Source organism: Chaetura pelagica, unplaced genomic scaffold (assembly GCF_000747805.2).
Source record: "Chaetura pelagica isolate M959 unplaced genomic scaffold, ChaPel_1.0 scaffold737, whole genome shotgun sequence".
Lineage (NCBI taxonomy): Eukaryota > Metazoa > Chordata > Aves > Apodiformes > Apodidae > Chaetura > Chaetura pelagica.
In genome coordinates this window covers 849,119-870,920 of record NW_009953813.1, presented here as the reverse complement: position 1 = coordinate 870,920, position 21,802 = coordinate 849,119, and the positions used below count along the sequence as shown (strand labels likewise).

At 41.2% G+C, this 21,802-nt stretch overlaps 1 protein-coding gene across 1 annotated transcript in view; it reads right to left on the bottom strand.

Moving 5' to 3' along the window:
- Positions 1-21,802, bottom strand: part of AGBL1 (ATP/GTP binding protein-like 1) — a 276,400-nt gene that overhangs the window by 249,839 nt on the left and 4,759 nt on the right. Inside the window, exons 2-5 of the mRNA XM_010001309.1 lie at positions 7,372-7,435; positions 6,392-6,538; positions 6,017-6,148; positions 3,530-3,623 (exon numbers count right to left, since the gene is read on the bottom strand). Coding sequence (XP_009999611.1) covers positions 3,530-3,623; positions 6,017-6,148; positions 6,392-6,538; positions 7,372-7,435 — 437 coding nt within the window. The remainder of the gene's footprint in view (positions 1-3,529; positions 3,624-6,016; positions 6,149-6,391; positions 6,539-7,371; positions 7,436-21,802) is intronic.

The following is a 21,802-nucleotide window of genomic DNA, read 5'->3' as shown; positions in this document are numbered from 1 at the left end:
AAGACAATCTAGAGTCTCCTTCCCACTTGAATTTCACATTGCTTAACTCAAGATTTCTCTAAACCACAGTAAGATTTTTTATTTTTTTTTTATCTAGCTTTTACTTCAGATATGGGTAGTCTTGAAGATATCCACACAATTATGGCACCAGCAACCTGCAGACCTCAAATGCCTAACTAAGACCAATAAAGTCTATGAGTCACAGCCTCAGAGGAATCAGAGCTACTTGGCATGCACCCAGAGAAGGTCAATTGGAGCATGGTAGACTATTTCTAAATAACCCAGAGCTTTGCCACTGGGAAAAATAAATAGAACTATGTATCTTGTTTCTGCATCTTAGCTGGCTAAATAAATAGCTCTCATAGTGCACTCTCCAGGGCAGGTTCTTAAAGTGACCTTGGTCTCACTGCTGACCGGGACAGGAGAATAAGGGTGTATCCACCAGAGAAGTGGTGCATTTTCAGTGCTACATTCCTGGCAGCTGATCAAAGAATAAGGGTAATCTCAGCCCCCACAGTTGCCAGCTGTTCCTTCCCCAGCAACAAGGCAAATTGTGGTGCAAATAGTTATACAGTAGAGAGAAGGTATCAAGGGCAAATACAAATGGAGGATGAGAAGGCTGCTGGGAGGACACTAGAGTTTTTCCTCCATAGGCTGGTTAAAAGCTAGTACTTTCTTCAAGTTCCATACTGACAGCCAAAAAGATGATCTTTTTGTTACCAACTACCTACACCAAATCTAGATCACAGTATAGCCACAGCAACTTTGGGAAGAGCTTCACCAATGTTGGGTGACCAGGAGCATGTTCTGAACTAGGCAAAGCACATGACCCCATTTTTTTTCTTTTACTCTCTCCCTATCTCAGAAAACCCTTCCATAGGCTTCCTCCCTGAGTCACCCCACAAATTTTTAACCAGCACAGCTTAAAAAAAAATAGAAGGGCATTTTCACATGTACCTACCTACAATTGCTGATGAGCTGCAAAGATGCCTGGGATTTTCAGACCATAGCTATCCCAGGCATTTGCTAATGCTAGGCAAAAAAATCTGTGACTCACACTACAGTCTGGACTTCTGGTCTCTGGACCTAAATTCTTGTCAACAACATCTCTTGAAGCCATTTTCCCCAGTGAAAATAGTCTTTCCAAATGGACCACAAACAAACATAGTCCCTACTGAACAGCAAAGCACTAGGCTGCAAACATTTTTTAAAACAAAACAGGTTTGTGTGCTTCCTCTGATGTAAAACAGACTATCTCCACTGAGTCATTGACCTTTTCAGCTGCTCCTGATTATTAAATGAAACAAGCAGCTTTGATCTCAGGGCAGACCAGCTGAGTGGCTACCAGGCTTCAGCTGATTTATGGTTCTTGCTTGTAAAACCAAGTGTAGTTGGCAGCCAACTCACCTTTTCTGTGAGCTAGGTCCCAGGAAAGAATTTATTCTCCATTTGCACATTTACAAATATGTTTTAAGAGCAGCACAAATATTTTAGGGAACAAAAAGGGCAATTAGGAAACTGAACTAGCATGGAAGAAGCTCAGGTAGACAACAGTAGATGTGTAAGAGACTTTTTTTCAAAGACAAAATAAATCCAAGGTTTTCAGCAATAAATAAAATGGCTTTTTATTAATAAAACTAGACTTGTATTGAGGGAAATGTTAAGTTTGCATTGTGTCTCCCAAATGGAAAAAAAGGTCCACAGAAGAGTTCAAATCAATTCTTGTACATCAGATAAAAATCTGGAGAAAAATCCAAACACTGGACATTGGCAATGTGGAATCACTGAAATAAAAAGCAGTGTGTTTCTCTGTAGGCTATTTCTTTTCCTTTTTGCTTAGAAGTGGGCATTCTAGACCACTTTGCAGACTACATTACAACCACTCTCAGCAGCACTAGCTGCAACTCCGAATGAATCTCAGCAAAAAGTCGGGCAAGAAATATGTGACAGATACCAAGTTTTCCACTTCTCTCAGAGGAGACAGTGAACAGAAAAAGCAGTGTTGCACAGAATTAATTTAAAACACCTCTACACAGCCAGTCCCATTGCTAAATGGAGAACTGATACAGGCCCAAGTCCCATTACACATAGATCCTGACCAATGAGGCTATCACAGAAGTAGAATTAGCACTTATCTGATCACAGCCAATGCTTCCACAGGAAGGAAACCAGGGAGTTGAGTGAAGTTTGCTTACTTAATTAAGGACAGACCCATCAATCAGTTTTGATTGTTTCAGAAGTCAAGCTGAACTCTGGATCTAACTCATCCTAGGCAGTCTTGTCACACAAAGCAGTTCTCCAGGCTCCCTGGGTCTTAAAGACTGAAGTTATAACATGAGGCCCAAGGGGAATCCTGAAGGGTGTTCAGATATCCTAGAAATAATATCCTAACAATAATGTTCTTTGAATTGGACAATATCCAAACCTCTGTGCAGGGAACATCCTGATGTCATGCTTTTGGATAGACCACCTAGAGGAATCACAGATAACCTAAGAGAGAAGTGAAGCTGTAAAGCAGTTCCAGGTACTGGAACTATACTAGAAAGCAAAAAATGCAGGCAACAGTGAGTTGACTTCCACTAACAAGGCAGCTGCAGGAAGCTGTGCATCTGCTGGGCCCACTCAGCATCTTACTTGGCAAACTGTTGTATTTTTTTTTTATAGCCCCAGACATGTAGGCAGAAGAAGTCTGCCTCTAGCAAACAGCAGTACTGTCACCGCTGGGTGTGGTGACACCAAGTTCATCATTTGTGGCTACTGGGAAGGAATTAAAACTCCTTCCTGTACTTGTGTAACTGAGGATACTGGGAGGATTGATATCAGTCTTGTGTAGTAACAACTGGATGGATGTTATTTACTGGTGCCTTCATTCAGAGTTATGTCCTTCTGTGGATGTTTTCCACATTACAAAATTTGCCTTGAAAGGCATCTGAGGACATGGTCAGAATGGACTACTTGAGAACTAACGTTCAGCATTAAGACAGAGATATAAAATGGACTTGCTGTCTTCAGAAAAAAACTATCTGAAATATTTGGGATGGGCTTAAAACCAGACCCTGATTAATACTAGTAAGAACTGTCATACTTCAAAAATATCACAATGACATGGTATCAACTGTCTGCAAAAGGAGGATAAGGCAGCACTGCCATGATTTCATGTACTTGCCCCCCCAGGCCAGTGATGACAGGAGGTTCTTGCTAAAGGGTAGGGAAGAGCAGTATTGATGCTTCTAGCATATGCTTCCCAAAACCCAGTCCTGACTGGGAAATGGACAGCACCTTGCAATCAAACTGCCATCACTGTAGAGGGTGCACCACAACTAAATGGCCACCAGCATGAATCATATGATGAATCACACCATTCATGTGTCCTTCAGGGAACTCTTTCTGCCTCTTAAAAAAAACCCTGCAAATTTAAAGTGAGTGGAAATTGTGCATCCATTTCTGATTGCTTTTCCTTCTCAAGTGGAACCAAAATTTTATTTCTTGCAGACCTGGAAAGATGAATTCTTCTGGAGCTACTGCTTACCTGACTATCCTGACATGTCTCTTGCTGTAGGGGGTGATGACTTTGAAAAGCAGCTCCATGGCTCCATTGATGCCAAGTGTAGTTCCTGTAGTAACTAAGCCAAGAAAAGAGAAAAGCAGTCAGATATGAAGCAGGTGGTCTGCAACGTTGTGTTTTGAGGTGATGTGGGGAAGGGAGTAGCTGCTCCTGGGGCTATAAGCAGTTTTCTCTGGGCTCTCAGCTGGACTTAAAAACTCAAACTAAAGCACAAAGCTGTCTGTGGGTACTGCCTGAGCCAAGATCAGATGCAAAAACAGATCTCAAATTGTGCAGTGTTTTCTTCAAGATCCCCAAAGCCCTTTTTCCTGTAAATATGGTACTCTCCAGGGAACAAATCACAGTTAAATAGGGTCATCTCCCAGCAAAATGACAGGGCTCAAATTTATTCCCCACTTCCCACAGGCAACTCCATAAGGATGGTTTATTTCATAGGGGCAGGGAGGGCAGATTTTTCTTTCTGTGCTATTACTCAGCAGTATGGAAGTGGGGTTTTTTAGGGCAGATGCTTCTGAATGCAGATTAACTTCAGCTAGGCCAATTTTACCTTTAATCCCCCATTTGCTAACACACTGAGAACTTTTATACAGAGATTTTGCAATCGATTCCAAACATACCCAATGCAAAAACTAAGTGCTTAGCCAGGCCTCCCCATATAAGACAGGTTTTCTGTGTAAAGTAGTAGTGAACACAGCCCTGAAATATTAAATGCAAGTGAACAGTGTGAAAGGATCAGTAATCAAGAGGAAGACTGTCTGCCTGCTGCTGGGTTTTGCAAATATCTCCCAGTGGTAATCACAGAGCTGCCAGAAGGCCCATCATCTTCTGCAGTCCTACCCTGTTCCCACCAAGTTGTCCTGTGATGGCCAAGCTTTGCAAGGCTTGCCAGCTATTTTTACACTAGTTGGTAATTCATTAGACAGGGAGGTGGACAAAGCTGCTTGAACTCATCCTGCCCCAAAGAGGGACGTGGGCTGCCACACACAACTGTTGGCAGAGATTGGGAAGAGAGTGACCAAAGAACTGGTGCATGAGATTTTAACAAGGACTCATCTTTTCTGCTTTCATACATAAGCACTCTGAGTTTTATGTGCATCTGGATCCTTTCTAGTTCCACCCCATAAAAATATTATTTAGAGTTTGGAGTGTGTCATCTCCTCATTTGGTACGACATCCAAACAGACATTTACCCAATCTCCCTTGCAGCTTCCCAGGTGGGCCAGGGAGCCCACAGAGCTGAAGTTACTTGTGGAAGGAGAAAACACATCTGGAGAGTGCTGGAGGTACTGGGAGAGTAACAGATATGCTCCAGGAAAGGAGCAGAATGAGGGTTCTGGGATCTGACATTAATAGGTTGCAGTGTGCATCTTAAAACCTCTGCAAAGACTGCAGCTGGATTGGGACACAGGTGCACAGAAGCAGGGAGCAGGGAAGGGTGTGGATCATCATTTTGGGTGGGAGGCAGCACAAGGTCACTACACAGCTGTGAAACAAAGGCACATTTCATCTTCTGGCCTTGGCTGCATTTTCAGTCACACTCTGCCTTTCAAATACTGCTTGTCATAGGGAAAGGGGTTGAATGTTGAGGCTTGGCTGCTTGCCTGAGAAAGCCCATTTCATCAAGCCAGCTCCTGTACAGATAGAAGGGACCTGCAGGGCTGGGTGCCAGGAGTGCTAAATCTTAGGATGCATAGAGCTGACAGCAGACAGGATGGCTGTCAGGACTTACCTGCTGGCGGAGGGATGTGGGGAGGGAGAGGAAAGGGTTAGAGGGAGCAAAGGGAAATTTGTGCTGACAAATTCAGTGTGCTATAGCTGGAAAAGCCTGTATGAATCTGTAATGATCCTGAGAAAGAACACTGGCAATCAAATGTCTTGAATCATTCAATATGAGAGCATTGCCAAGCAATAAGAGCTGGGAGAGTGCATGGAGTGAGGGGGGGCAGATAGTTGACAGCAGACCAGGATCTAATATATACTTCCTGAGGGACCTTGAATGATTAACTGATTTCTCTCTCCTTTTGTTTCTCCACCTATATTTTTCTCCCTAGTGGAGCTGCTTTGACAACCAATACAATCAACAATGGTAAAACATTTTGCTATTATGGGAATGGGAACTGCATAGAGACTTAAGGTACCCAAGCCTCAGAGCAAAGGAGTTCACAGTCCATATTCTAGAAAAGGAGATCACTGCCATGAATATTTTTCACTACAGCACTTTTACTTTCATAGTCCACACACGAAAAACACTGTAAAGGCTGTATAGACCCCCTTGGGAGCACCTCTTTCCATGGTTGCATTTGCTTTTGTGTTTGATTCTGTATATTAACAGGACATGCAGGCAGCAATCTTAACCAGGAACAATGTTTATTTAAAATGAAATTACTAAAAAAAATAAAATACTTCTGTTGGTTGTCACACAGAGGAAAGAAGGAAAACCCAGACACTCACCATTAGAAGCACAAACTTTCAGGACCCAGAGGCAGTGTGTGAGGTGCAGGTGGCAGCCCAGGTTTCTTCTTGCCAAGCTCAGTATTATGTCAGTTGCTTCTGCTTTTTGCACTTTCAGCCCAAATTTCCTATCTGTGGAAAGCAAATAAGAATCAAACTATTACAAAGACCCAGGAACACAGATGAGACCTGTGTAAGCAGCAGCTCTTTGTGCATGTACACCCTCCATGCCTTATTGCAGGACCTTCACCCGGCCAATCTGCAGACAAGCAGAATAAACTCACAGCTGCCTATCAGGCCCATCCCAGGGCTGATTGTTTGCTGTTTGTCAGTTTTGAGCCCCCCACTCGAGAAGTCCCCACCACTCAGCAGTACCTCGTTGGCCAACCCTGGCCAGCAGCCTGAGGAGGGGCAGCAGGATGCCATGGTCAGGTGGCTCAGCCCGGGCAGCAGTGGCCAGAGCCTCCAGCAGAGCCTCACTGCCTCCTTTGCTGATCACATAGTGAATTCTCCGGCTGGTCCCTGGGGAAAAGAGGAGAGACTCTACTCAGAGCATCCCTGTGCTGAGCCACAGCTACTGCAAACCCTCACTCTGCATGGAGCACTGAGCTCCCATGGCCTTCCAATGGTGGTTTATTGCTATAAAGACAAGAGCATTTGCAGAACTGACCATGGCTCTCAGGTTCCCCTGAGCAGGAGATGTGGCCAATGGCTGCATGGTGAAACCATGTGCTCTGCTGCCTCTTGCTCTGTCAGCCATTATCTTTACTAACCCATGTCCTGCAGAAGTTTTTCATTGTGCACTGAAATGCATCACAGAAATAAGCACAGAAGTATAAGGTACCCCCAGAATCTTTTCTTCAGGCTGAACAGCCCCAACTCTCTCCAACTCTCTCCACCTGTCTTCATAAGATAGGTGCTCCAGCCCTCTGATCATTTTTGTTGCCCTCCTCTGGACACACTCCAACAGGTCCACATCCTTCTTGTGTTGGAGAATCCAGAGACCTTGCTCTCTAGGAAGTCAGGCTCCTCTTCCTGACAGCCCTCTCTCCAATGGCACCTTCTCAGTGGTTGAATGCCAAGGATTATTAAATACCTTGAAAGTCACAGCCATCTTTTGAACTAAAAACAATGGGGACTTTTTGGTGATGTGTTGTGTTGTTTGTTGTTTTTTTTATAAGCTCAGTTTTCCTAACACAAGAGTAATGACTGCTGATCTGCAGGTAAAATTTCCATTTTTTTTCACCTTGCAAACAGCTGGCTGAGTTCATGCAGGTAGGAATTCCCTGACCTGTTTGAGGACCCTATTTCTGCCCCTAGCTCACGGGCATAGCCCCAGAGTTTTGCTTCCTTACCCAGAGGGAGCAGGTTAGTGAGGACACTGAGAATATTTAGGATGATGTCCTTGTCCTGGGAGCTCTGAAATGGAAACACAGCAGATTTAGGGATCAAATCAAAATAGAGAAGTTCCTGCTACACAGAGCTGCAGTGCATCATGCAGTGCAGAGCCACAGAGATCCTTGTTTGGACACAGAGTACTTTTTGTGCCATCTGTTCAGAGAATACGTGGAACCATATTGATTACACATTTTAAAAACCTCCAGCAGACAGAGTGATCATACTACACAATATTTAACACACAGGAGCATTTCTACAGAATTTACATCTAAATTCTAAATTGCATCTCTCTTTTCTTGTTTGGTATGGCTACCTCAAAACTAAGGAAATTCTGTATCACACAGGAATGTTAGATGTGGAGTGGTTTCCCATACCAGCATTCCTTATTACTGGCAGTTGAAGAATATCTATTATATTAATCTCATTTACAAGAAAATTTCCTTGACTTTGCAACTTTGCAGCTACAACCACATGGAAGCCTGGAATTCAGGGAGCAGAAAGATACCCTAAACTTATTTTTAACAAGACTAAGTAAACACCACAACCTTGACATCAGACATTCTGCTTTAGATGCACTTTAAATTTTGCAGTAGAAGAAATGAGATATACTGTACTTGAGGAGAAGGAAACACATGGTATCTACCATCCATCTGTGCAATACACTAGGCCTCTTCTTTAATCCTCCTCCAATCATATTTCATTGCTGAGGCTGAAGAATTAATCACCAGTCTGTATAGTTTCATAAGGGATTAGGGTTAAATTCTAGATCTCTTCATTTCCATAGACACAACACAATAAAAATGTTCATTATAACAGAAAATTTGCATTTGTGTAGCCTTGATACTGAAGAACTTCAGACATTTCAAAAGCTATAATGGCATCACTTCATCTCCCATTCAATTATTAAATCAGGATAAAACCTTAGAAATATATGGCTCCCATAGTTCTGAAGTGCTTCTGAAACTTAACCTACTAGGAGGTATTTTGGATATTTACAATCATTTTCCCAGCCAATTTGATTCAACCGTTCTGACATATTTAACATCTTGCAGCTGATTATTTAAGACAAGGAATTTAGAAGTAACCCCTAGCAAAGACAAACTCTATAAAGAATATTTAAAGAAATCTAATTGAGATCTATAATAATTACCATAAGTGCAAATGGGCTTTTTTTTCCAGTGCATCCCTGCTGAAGTCACAGCACAAGCTGACATGGTGCTGAGGAGTGTGTAGACAATTAGGGAGTTGCATATCACATCCCTTCCTCCTTTGTTAGATCTGAGGAGGGTATGCATTGAGAAGTGGGAATGAAGCAGCAAAAAGGTCAGACTTCAGTCACAGTAAGTCAGTGTCAGCCTGGAGAACCTGGTTTCCACCCTTTTCTCAGAATTCATGTAGGATGCTTGACAGTTCCCTTCAACCAAACCTCCTTCTGTAGGGGAAAAGTATGTGCCTTCTTCTGCATGCGATACCTACATCCCTTCTGATGTTTCCTAACTTCTTATCCTTACCATTATGTATTCCTAAGTTTCTTTTTAAAAAATCATTATTATTAACAAAAACAATCCCAAGCCCCTAAACACCAGAATTCCCATCATACTGGCTTTGGTTGATGACCAGTGCTACCAAACTTTAACTACTCATTACACATCTCATGCTGGCATAAATGAGCCACAGGGACAAGAGTATTGGTTGGGGAGTGAGAAAAAAGAACAAGATGTGGTCAGGAGAAAGCGAAAAAGAGTCATCAGGCAAGGATGACAGATGGGAACAAATAAACAGAGAATCACTTCTGAAACAGGAGGCTCTTGGGAAGAGCCTTTCTAAAGACTCATCTTCTGTTATTAGCTAAAATCCACAGGAAAAGCTGAAGCACCATGTCTCATCCCCATCTAAAAGTTGGCCCATGCCCAGAGAGAGAACCTGCTGCTTCTATTCATTACTACATTAACTCAACAAGCAGAGATCTCTGCACTGAACATAAAAGTTCAACCCCTTTATGAACCACGTTGAAACCGAAAGGCTTGATGTGATAGGATTATTGCTTCCTTCAGAGCCAAGAGAAACAGAATTTGTGGCTTTAATGAAATCCAGTAACTCGCAGTTGTTCACCAAGTATTGCCACCCTCACCCTAGAGAATTCCTGTTACTGGCTCCAGGGACCACACAGAGGGGAAAGTCTGGCAGGGTCAAAGCAGTTCTGAACACCATTACTTCATGTTAGTCTTGCTAATTCCTGTCTTTGCTCATTATTCCACAGTCCAGAGCTGTCTCAAATCTCCCTATAACTTCAGAGCAAACAAAGAGCAGCCAGAGTTCTCTTTCCAAGGGTTTAATGGCATTTTTTAGCATATGGACTTAATAGTCTGGGGTACTTCTGTCAGAAGTGGTGAGTATCCACCAAATGTACTGACTCCAACAAGAGTTACTGTTCTCAGCACCTTTTTAAACATCAGGGTTGCCTAAACCAGACTGTCTTCTGGTTTTGTCTTGCTGCCTCTCAGTATCCCTTTCCTCTGTAGGTGGATGGATTACACATTAAGGTTTCAGTAATGAAGTCTTCATTGATTTATGTTCCTATTACACTGGGTTGTTTATTTTAACTGATTGGATTGTGGGTTTCCTAAGCCATTAACACAAATAGTGATGACATAAGATATCCTTTGACTTTCCATGCACTGTATCCAGGGACTCAGGCAAACAAAGAACTTGAGGGGACATGAAAGATCACCCTTTAAAATATGAAAATTAGAGCTAGATAATGTTGCCAAATATTTTACCTGAGTATTTACTCTTGTTATTTTAACAGCAAAATTCTGTATTGGTGCCCTATTGTTCCCTCTCCTCCGGAACACTAGTGAGGGAATTGGATGGCTTGTGTGTTTGCTGAAACAGTGGATAAAACCCTAGTCCCATTACAGATTCTAACATATTTCTCTCTAACATCTCTAACATTCTCTATCACTGAATGTTACACAATTCTGCAGAAGCACAACTCCAATTTATAACAGCAACATAACACAGAAAAAACAATCCTAAAGCTGCTGTTGTCTTACAAGATGGCAACTTGCCTGTTGAAAAGGAACAGCTCAGATTTTTACTAATTAGCTTGAGATTTTCAAAATCAAAGGAATTTGGATACTGAAACATATTAAAATGAACAGTTTAAATTAATGCTTGTACCAAACTATTGGTGGATGAATTGCCAGCAAGCTCATTCATAAAAAAATTCACTAAGTATTTCTGAAGAGTAAGTACAAATGAGAAAATCACAACTTGTGCTTGATCTAAAAAAGATGAATAGAGGAATTTTTTTTTTTAATGTAAATTACTTACCCAGCTCTAGTTAAAATAAACACATCAGTTAATTTTATGGAAAGATATCTTCGAGGGTTCAAGAACAAACCATAAGCAAAGAGAGGAGAAAGTAAAATTCTTCTTGCTAAATATTTTCCATTCTTGCCAGTGCTTATGGATGTTAGATACCACATCTATATGTGCACAAATTAATGACGATGCATTCATGGTACATGGGTGGAATGAAAGCAGAGAAAAGTTCCCAGAAACTCAAGTTAGATTACAAAAATCACTAACGTCCCACAGGATATTACTAAAAGGATTTAGAGTTAGAGCCAAATTGTTACCTATTAACAACAGCCTGCAGCTGCCTTTCACAGCTTGCAAGTGGACAAAGGCTAAAATAGCAAAACACATAACTTAAAACATCAGACATGGTTGTACTTTTGGGCCAGAGACTCTCATCTCAGCTTTACCTCAGCAAAGCCTGCTGTTTTTCTCACCCAGCCAGGAGTACCACAGGATGAGTTCAGATGCATTTAATCAGCTCCTGACTGGTTGCTCCTCTGAGCTTTTCTGGGAATTAATCCCCAAAACACCAGAGCTTTGGTTAGCTTGGCTGAAGCTCCTCATAGATAAACAGCAGGAGGATGAAGAAAGCCAGGAATAAAAGAGACCCCAGCACATAGTCATTGGTACATTACAGGCAGCAAGTGATTTGTTAGTGACATTGGGTTTGGAGGACAACAGCTTGATCCCAAGATCCTTCTGACTGGCAGCTCAGGTTATTTTGCTGATCCACGATTAAGCAGGAGAGGAGTTCCTGTCTCCTTGTCCTGCTCCTGGGAACATGCCAAGACAAGATGTTATTTACTCAAGACAAGATTATAAAATTGCAGCTAAGCCACAGGAACAGGTAATCTTGTTTTGTCAGGGAAGTCTCCTGGGGCATTTTCCTCAAGTCATGAAGAGCCACCAGAGGTATTTTTTTCCTATTCCACCTGGAGGACAGCAGCCATTCCCCTTTCAGCACTGCCTTAAAACAAAGACTTCCCATCATCTCAGCCTTTTGTGCAGCTCTTGGGCTTTCATGTCTTTTGCCCAAAGGCAAGTATTTCTCCAAATGAGACATGCAGACTACTGAGAGTGTTTACTGTGAGTCTAAGCATTAATGCTGTAAAAAGGGAGAATGCCCAGAAAGAAATAAAACAGCATTAATTTGTGCAGTGTGATATATACAAACATTTTTTTGGGGAAAATAAATACAAAGTTGCTGTTCCACTCACAATAATATACATGCAAAACTAAAGAAGTCACTCTTGCAAGAAAGACAACGGATAAGATTATTTGCAGCAATACTCCTATTAAAATGATTGTTGGATATAGTCTCACAAAGCTGTATGATTGCTTAGGGAAGAAACTAAAACTGACCTATTTTTAAAAGAAATGCTATTGCTGCACTGAGGTAACAAACTTCTAGATATGTTTTTTTAAAGAGACCAGGGAGAAGGATGTCCAGGTTCCAGGTTTTCTTGGTTGATTTGTTTGTTCTTTTTTAAATAGCCTGTTTCTAAATAGGGAAGCAGGATTTGATGTTCAAAATACATCCTTCTTTCTTCTCACACCCTAAATAAATTCACTCTCACAAATAGCAGCAGCCAGAAGCTTAACTGTCTGTGTAATGAGACATGCATCTGCAAGTAAGATTTCTCACTCTCTGCAGTCAAAACCTATTGAAGAGAAATCCTGGTGAAAATTTATTACTAACTAAAATCAAGACTAGATTAGGGGCTGAGCAGCATTAGTCCTCACTCTCTCCTGCAGCCTCAAGAAACTACTGGACTGCAAATAACTGTATTAATGCTTTAAACCAGAGACGTCCCTCATGATATTCTGCTGCCAGTGAGTCAGGGGAGCATACCAGACCCAACTGCTGGGCACCACTGGCATTATGGATTTGCCAGCTGGATATCTTCTTTCCACAGCTGATTATCCAGTCTCACAATAACTGTGAATCCAGGTTCAGTGCTTTATGTTCTGTGCCTTCTCAGAATAAATTGTTTTTTCTAATTTAAGAGGAGCTAAAAATTCACACTTAAATAACAGAGCAAAATACCTTGGAGAGTTTTGCCTGTGTTCCCATCCTCAGTCTCAATATTCAGCCAGTTAACCATGGCTGCTTCTTGTTGGAAGGTTATCATCAATAGTATTGAAAACATGGAGGTTTAGAAAAAAATAAATCATTACTTCTGAGGAAAAAAGAAGGGTCCAAAGGATCTCTGAAATTTTAATAGGCAACCTCAGAATACGGTAGTATTCAAATTAAAGTGATTACAGCCTGAATTTTATTATTACTAAAACACTTTGTTAAAATTCTGCCATCACCCTGCTTTAGAAAGAGTCTGATAGCTCTTTTCCCAATGTCTCTGCTCCCCAAACACCCGTACAACCATCCTCAGCGCCACCACAGACATCACCATCCTCTGTGGTAAACTTTATGTGCATTTCTTTGGCTGAACTTGGTTTTACTCTGCTGAGGAGTCATATAGGCCTGAGCAAGCCAGGAAACTCAAAGGAGACATGGAAGGGAAGAAGGGCTATTTAAAGACTCAGAGAGGAGGACCTTGCTGTTTGGGCAATGTCCTAAGTGACCTCTTTAATCCCACAAGAAAGGCGTTCACAGCTGTGTGGGATCACGTAGCCCTCAAACTGTACACAGGACAGCCAAGAAGCCTTCCAGAACAAGACAGGTGGGCCGACAAGGTCTTGCTCCTCTCCCAAGCCTTAGAAATGAGTCTCTCACTGGCTCCTGTGAGGCATGGCTAGCACCCTGTTTACCCAAGCACCAACCATTTTCATTCCTGATGATGCTTAACACCATGCCAAGCTTCATGCATCACCCCAAAGCAGTTGTTGTGGATTTTATGCCAGGGAATACAGCAAATACTCATCAATAAATTCCCCCTCTCTACTGCAAACAGGTGGGTGGCTTTTTTTCCTGACCTGCAGGTATGTTTTTTCTCATCCTTGTTTGCACTTGGGTGTGATAATCTGCAACCTGTTTTTCAATAACAGACCAGATCACTGCTGGGTGAAACGATTATAAGCCTTTCACAATGGGTGGCAGAAGTAGTACCTCAATGACAATTTCTAACACTCTATTGTACAGGGCTTCTGCTCCTATTCGTTGAGCTTCAGAGGTTTTTCTCAAAGGATATATCCTACACTCTGTGGGCCTGAGCTGCTTCAAGGCAGAAATGGGCAAATTCCAAACTTACATTTCAATGCCTTCAAAACACTGAAGGTGTCAAGATGTAACATCTTGGCATGAGCTGATCTCTAGCCAAAATAACTTGGTGAATAACATGGTGGAAATCATCTGTGCCAAGGAATCTTACTATATTTAATGCAACAAATTGCACTAACATAGCACCTTTCATCACAGGATCACATATTTCTTCACAAATATTAATTAACACCTGCCCCACTGCATCCCTCATCAAGAAGATCAGATTAATTGTTGCTTATATTCCTGGTGGGAAATATCACCCTGTGGTGGGAAATTCAATTCAACAATACCAAAGAGGATTGGTAGCAGAGCTCAGACAGCTATTCCAATAAAATGAAGCAGAAACTCTGTCTGCACAGAAGTATGAGAGCTCTCAACCACACACTTCCACTTAGTTGTAAAAGGTTCAAAAATTTCCTTCCTGAGATCATTCTCCCAACTCCCCAGGAGTAAGTTTAGCAGAAAAAACCTGTCCCAGGCAAGGAATCCTAATGCCAAACTGGGAAAAAAGGGCCACTCACCAACTGTGGGTCCTAACCCTATTTACAGAGCAATTCATTCTCATATCCAAGGGAGATGCCACATATAACTCATGCAAACAGGAATTAAGAAGCACATAGACCATGACCTGTTTTCTAAAGGATGCTTTACCCTCTGCATTATAAAGACTCCAAGTTAAGTGCTTCACCCAACTCCAGAGTAAGGTTACTTATCATGTCTGTACCACACCAGAAGTGTGTTGCAATAATAAAATGCATTTGCATCCAGGTATCTGCAGGAATTATGCCCTGATGCACCTCAGTGGCTTGGATACTGTTGGCAAATTCCTTCTTTTTTCATGCCAAACCTCGATGTTCTCAAATAAAACATTGTCCTTGTGCAGAAGTTCCTTCTGATATAAAGTTTCTTTCTGCCACTTCCTCCTCTCACTAATGCATCTCTAATAGAGCAATTACTTTATTATGCAGAACCAGTGGTAAAACACATTATTATATAACCTTAAAATGCTTCTGTCAAATTGGAAGTGTTAAAAGAATGAGGAAACTTTCAGATAAATCAAAACACATGATACTCTGTAAAAGGCTTTTAGACTTTCCTTTGAATATTTCTAACCTTCTTTCTGTAATTTCTACTGCAGATAAATTCTCTTTGGTTTCATCTCTTATTTCACAATAAGTTACTTATGACATCCAAAGATTTTTACTGGATTTAACATTTCATTGTTCCCTTTTTTCCTCTTTTTAATCTATTTTTTAGTTTAATGCCAAAATTATCTTGCATGAGTCTTTCACACCCTTAATAAGTTTCTATAAGGTATTAACCATTCCCGCACAATGATCTTTAAATGCACATTAGCACCTACTGTTTATTGCTGTTGCTTGGATTTATTTCTATATTTTATATTACCTTAGCTGTTACTGAACTATTTTTTTTTAATTAATGTTCCATTCAAATGCCACTCTCCTACATGTACTTAACACAACTGCCACCCAAACTTTACAGGGAGGGACCACTTTTTTCCCTTCAGCTGTAGTTTTTTTGTCCACTACTACCACCAAAGGAGCAGCACAAAACATGCCACCACTTTTCTTTGTGAGATGTCAAGGCTGTCAATCCAGACAACACTATCTTTCAAAGCAGCAGCACATTTGGGAATTAACAAAGTGTTTTTCAAGCAATGGCATTTCACAAACCACAAGTGAGTCTGGAAGACTTTTGGAAAATTTCCAGATGTACTGGCTTTTTAATCAAATCACATTTTTAATACTATAGCAAATATAGGGTATGCACATGTGGAAATAAATACAAATAAACTATAATGAAGATGCTGCTGTCCTTGCCTTCTGTGATTTTCCTGTTTGGGCTAGGCATGATAAAGCCACAGGAGTCCCTGTGTCTCCTCTCAGCCTGACCTGGCATTTGCCTGCGATAATATTGTGTTCAGTCTGGGCTTCTCTGTGTTCCAATGATAACACTCCTGTTTGCTACACATTAGTCTGACATCAGCTTGTACAGGCTGAAGAGAAGGATCACTGTAAAGTACATGCTGGTTTAAAAAAACAAACAAAACAACAAAACAAAACACTAGTCCTTTCTTTTGCCAAGGTAAGCATCCTTGGGTGTTAATCTATTCCACTTTCAAAGGTGGCTTCTGGGACAGCAATGAAAATACCATTAATCAATCAACACTTAATTATGATTGAGGTACAATGAAAATACCATTAATCAATCAACACTTAATAATTATGATTGAGGTACGGGTAGTGGAGAAAAAACACTAACAGCTATTGTTAGTCACATTTTATTTTCTTAAGAGTTAGAACCTGAAAGTGAAAATTATGAACCTACTTTCCTATCCAGTCTAAGTGAAAAATCAAACCACAAACGAAACTTGGCATCCATAATGAATAGCAAACTCTTTCAAAATTCTAATGATTCAAAGTATTATTGCTACTAATATAAAGCAGAACATCTGTCTAACTACATTGCTGAGACCCATCTGTCTAGATTTAAACAGCAATCACTTAAAAGCAAAGCCCTCAGTTCTCTGAAAAGACTGCCAAGTTTTTAAGAGGTATGACAGAGGTATGTCATTTTCCATCCAGAAGGTAATAAAGCTTTCATTATCTTTAGTCTAAACCCTGTGCAAGGCACCCAGCAGCAGCAAGTTGATGCCATCATGTTAAAGGCAGACATGGTTGGGCCTTTATTCAGCCTTTGTTACTTAAGTTCAGTAGCTCAGAAGCACTTGCAAACTAAGTGCTGGTCAGTCAAGCTAAAAGGCATTTTATTAGCTCAGTGAATGAGCCCACTGCTGCATTTGTGCACTGAGAAAATGTAACAGGAGTTAAATTTAAAAATACAAGCTCCCTGTCCTCTCAGTGGCTCCTGAGATCCAGGCTAATGTAGATCAGGGGCACTGCAAAGTGAGAGATGAATGAGAGCTTTTACTCCTTCTGGTGCCTATCTCTGTGCAGCAAGACTGTGGTCCTTCTGCAGTACAGCAAACTTCAGCACTTGTTGTGTCCCTGTGGACTTCATCAAACCCAGCTGCATGGGCGGTCTCTCCTGAGATACACCGAGACAGGAACAGGCTGAACACGTGATGGCATACAACTCTTGTGAAAAAGAGAGGACTTTTGGCAGGAGCCACACACATACTCCTCTGCTGCTGGTACAGCAACAAGGAGAGAACTCATCTCTTCCTAAACCAAAGTGTCTCACTAAGATAGGAGCAAATGCAGTCTTGATGTCATGGTGGACTGATCACTGAGGGAAAGGTGAACTCTTCAGCAAATACCCTGTTGGAGATTTGGTCATGTCAGAGTCTACATTCAATGGATGTATCCATTACCAGCATGGAGAGACACTAACCAGTAGTTGTTGTGTCCCATTTTATTTCAGCATGTTCTCAACGAGACCTGTTGGTGGTAACAGTGCTCTACAGGCTTTGCTAGGACACAGCAGGGAAATTCAGCTAGGAAGATTCCCATCTGTTTGATCAGCCAGCCATTCAGACAACCACCTTCTAGACAAAACCCTTCAGAGTTTGCAGTTAGTAAGATACAGCTGCTGCAGCAGGAGCTTTTGAAATAGACCACTAATAAGTATGGTTTTCATCCCAGAGAGCAAGACATTTTAATGCATTGTTGCTTCCAGCTGTCCCCTTGAAATCAACTGACCTTGGCCCTATTGGAAGAGATTGTCAAAGACAAACAGAGCCAAGCACATACTCTGTTTTTCATTTGTCATCTCCAGCTCTCTCCCACACAGTGGAACTTCAGCATGAGGCAAGAGTCCACTCAAATGGAAGAGATTTTCCCAAAGAGGAGGGCAGATAAATCAGGGCAGTAGTGCTGCTTTCCCCATGTCCCTCCAGAAACTGTCTCCATGTGGATAGTGCTGATTTATTCCTGGAAAAATGGAGGGTCAAAAGAGGCAGTTCAGTTTGTTCCTCTGACTTCATCAGATCAGCATTTTAATCATAGGAAAAGGTCAGGTGGACCATTCTCCCTCCTCCTCTCCTTTGCAGTGCAGACAGGTGGGCATTCACCATGCCAAGCAAACTGCTTATGGAAGGATCTCTCTATATCTATCTATCTCCCTGTCATGCTCCTGCTTGCCAGGTTAATCCTGAATAAAATGGAGGGTCAACTTTATCTTCACTGTAAATCCGCTGCTTTGGCCTTTTAAAAGTAATCCCTTAAAAAAAGAGAGGATGGCCAAGCACAATAGGCTTTGTACTGATTTCACCCAGGCTGTGTGTGTCATCTGCTCACAGAGTTAGTTGTTCCACCCTTTGATTTGGGAAACAATGTGAACTAAGGCTCCCTGTGCCCTAACTTGACAGATGAGTGTTATCACCGTTTATTGATCAAATGGAGAAATCTGAAGGCTCAGACATTAAACGAGTTTGAGGGAGTTTGTAACAATCCTGAAATAAAGCCCAGGACTCCTGCTTTATCTGCCAATACACCATCTTTCTCTCTTTTGAAAGGACAAAAATACCAACCTTATTCTCTAAATCCCCTAAGGAAAGGAAGTTTAGCTTTGCCCATGGAATTTCCCACAAAGCACATGTTATTCTATCAATAGCTGATATAAAACATTCTCTTTTTTGTAACTTGGTAGCACCTGTGGGCAGAAGAATCTCTACCATATTATCTTTGACCTTTCTAGAAGATATTAAATCAATTACAAATTCTTGATTTCTGAAACCTTGATTTCTTCATAATCCAGTAAGTCTCCACCTAATAAAACAAAGATCATAACAGTGGAACAGAAATAGGAAAAAAGGAAATACTAGGCCATGGGTATGAATGTGTTGTGACTCCATTGACCCATGGAGGACATGCTCAGTTTTCCCTTATTTTAAGGGACATTCTCCATCAATTAGACTTTACTTTCCTAAACTCTACTTAGATAAATTGTTTTCCCTATATAAAAATGTAAAACATTATCCAATTCTTGGAGACTCAGATCTTCACCCAAAGAACACACATGGACTATATTTGGGTGAACTTTTCACAAAGATGAAACAATCAGAAAAAACTTTTTTAAATTATAGTAGAAAATGTCTACAAATATTTGAGGGTGGATTAGACTAACATCCTTGCCTCATAGTCATCGTTAACTAAACTGTCTTTTCTGAAATTAAACTCTCTCTTCTGTAACAACAGCACAGTATTTCTTTCTGCTGCACACATGGTTTCCAGAATTGCAAGCACAGATGACCCACCATGATGTCAACTGAGCCAGGCTATGCAGTTATAGAAGACCACACCATATGGCATCCCCCAGCAATCATTCTGCACCTCCTGCAGCAAACCTGGTTTTGTCAATGGGGAGAAGAGAGATTGTCTGATGAGATTGCTTGGAACTGTTCCTGGTCTCCCTGGAGAAGGTTGGAGCTCCCACTCAAGAAGCATTTCCAGGTGCATTCTACCTCCACGGTCACCAGGAAATCAGCCATCTTTGCCCAAGAACCACAGCCCCTTTCCTGTAGAGATGAGCAGCAATCCCAGCTCATGGATCAGCAATTCTACTCCGTGGTCCATCAGGCCCTGTAGGCAAACAGCTGCAAATAGACTGTCTGTGAGACAAATGATTATTAAAAGAACAGGGAATTATTTTATATCCTGGTCTGGTGAGAAAAACATAGTCACAGGGCTGAAGACTGCAAAGCCCAATGATATATATAGGCACATGGTATGTCTGTGAATTCAGGATCTCCAAAGATGTGTGAAAGGCAGAGGTTCTCAGGTGTCCATACATCAACTCTAACATACACAGAAAGGGTCAGCACTCCCCAAGAGCACGGCTCATTCCATAAGGAATTATCAGCAAACACTGCCTTTACAGCTGCACTTCCCACTGGCTACTCCTGGTGTCCTCCAGAAGAGGCAGCTCTACTAGAGGCATAAATCCCCCCTAAACTTCATCACAAGAGTCACAGTGATGTGCTGTGTTACCTGTCCTCACCCAGCATGAAATGATCACACAGACACAATGTCCCTGTGATAGCAACAACTCCAGGAGCCATTTTCAACCCTGCTATCCCAGACCAAGTGACAAAAAAAAAAAAACCCAACAACCCCTCCTCAGCTCTTCAATTCCCTGTAATTTAAGGAAAAGTTTCATTTGTTTTTTTTCCCCTGTTAACACACATCAATAAACTCTCTGCTGCTGTCAGGAAACACTGCTGAAGTTAACCGTTATCAACCCACACATCTTTCAATACAAGTAACTTTCTTGCACTTCTTGCTAAATGTAATGTAATAAACTTTAATTCAAAGATGCCCATGAACATATTTTCTACCACTGACTTTTTTCCCCCATCACAGATAAAGCTAGGAGGACTGGATCAAAGGATTGGACAAAAAACATTAAAATAGTATTTAAAAGATGTGAGCCATCAGAGCAAAAAGCAACATAATACACTGAAGATTATGCTATACAACAAAACAAAAGCAAGATCTATTCAAGCAACCATCTCTCTGTGTGAAAGCATCTCTTTTCATATGTTTCACAGAGGCAAATAATTGAAATCTGTAAAAAAGGAGAAGGTGGAAATTTTCCATTGAGAAAAATATTGATGTAACATATATTTATATCTGTAGACACACAAAACACCTATGGAAGCTAGATAACCACTAATAATTATTCTCGACTTACAAATAGGCAAGCAGATGCATTTGAATATATTTTTATATTTTATGTGAAGCGTTTTTTTAAGAAATGTATATACCTCCTTGTATCTTAATGCCTGTTTGTGTCTCTAATGCAGCAGCTGTACAAAAATACACAAATATAAAGCTGCTGGACATGGTATAATGTACCATTATATTACATCCAAATAGTCTAAGTTAAACAGCCTGGCCATGAGGGCAAAGTCAGGCCCTCAACAGCTAAGAAACAACAGTTTTAAAGTGCTCATGTTGTTTCATTTGGCTCCCTTGTGTGACTGTGTATTTTAATTTCATGACAACTTATTTCACAAAAACTCTGCTTCAGGATGAACAGTGCCTCCTGCCTGGAAAATGACCCCATATAGCTTTTTGTCCTCCTCATTTAGCATGTGGTTCTGTGCCTTATTTAGTCTGCAGAATCCAAGACCTGCACTGAAAACAAACTACTAATTTATTCCTTGGCTTTTTTTTTTATTGTGTTGTTACCAGAACTTCAGATTTTTTTCCAATGTGCATTGCTTGATTTCTCAAACACTGACATGAGGCATGGTGGGATTATTAGCCATTTTACACATTATCATCTCAGATGAGAAGGGTTAAGCCATTTCTCCAGATCTACATTCAACTGATTTAGCATCATGCCTATCCTGACCATTTGCATTTCTGCAGCAAGAGAGATAGGAGTTTTTAGGAACGTTCATGACACAATCTCATTTGTCCTCAAAGCACAGGCCATCCAAGGCAAGGGTGAGGGACAGAAGACAGACTGAAGTCCACTTTCCTTGTGCAACATGGAAAGTTCTGCTCAGATTGATGGCAACACACTTTCTTGCTCAGCCCAGCCATAGTTGCTGCAGCTCCAATGAGTCCCTGGGTACATTTTGTACTTGAGGTCCTGAATTCTCATTAATGAGTTGCAGGAAATTCTGGATAGCCCAACTGGAGGCATTATCAAAGAAGCTGGCAGAGTGCTCAGAGAAACAGCTGCAGCCAGCCTGGGTACAGAGTGAAATTTGGCCACATCTCAGCCAGTGGAAGGGTTTCAGAAGAGTCCAAATTCTGCCTCAGTTTCCTCTGAGGGCTTTTAGTGCTCTGTGCTGATTCACAAGAGAG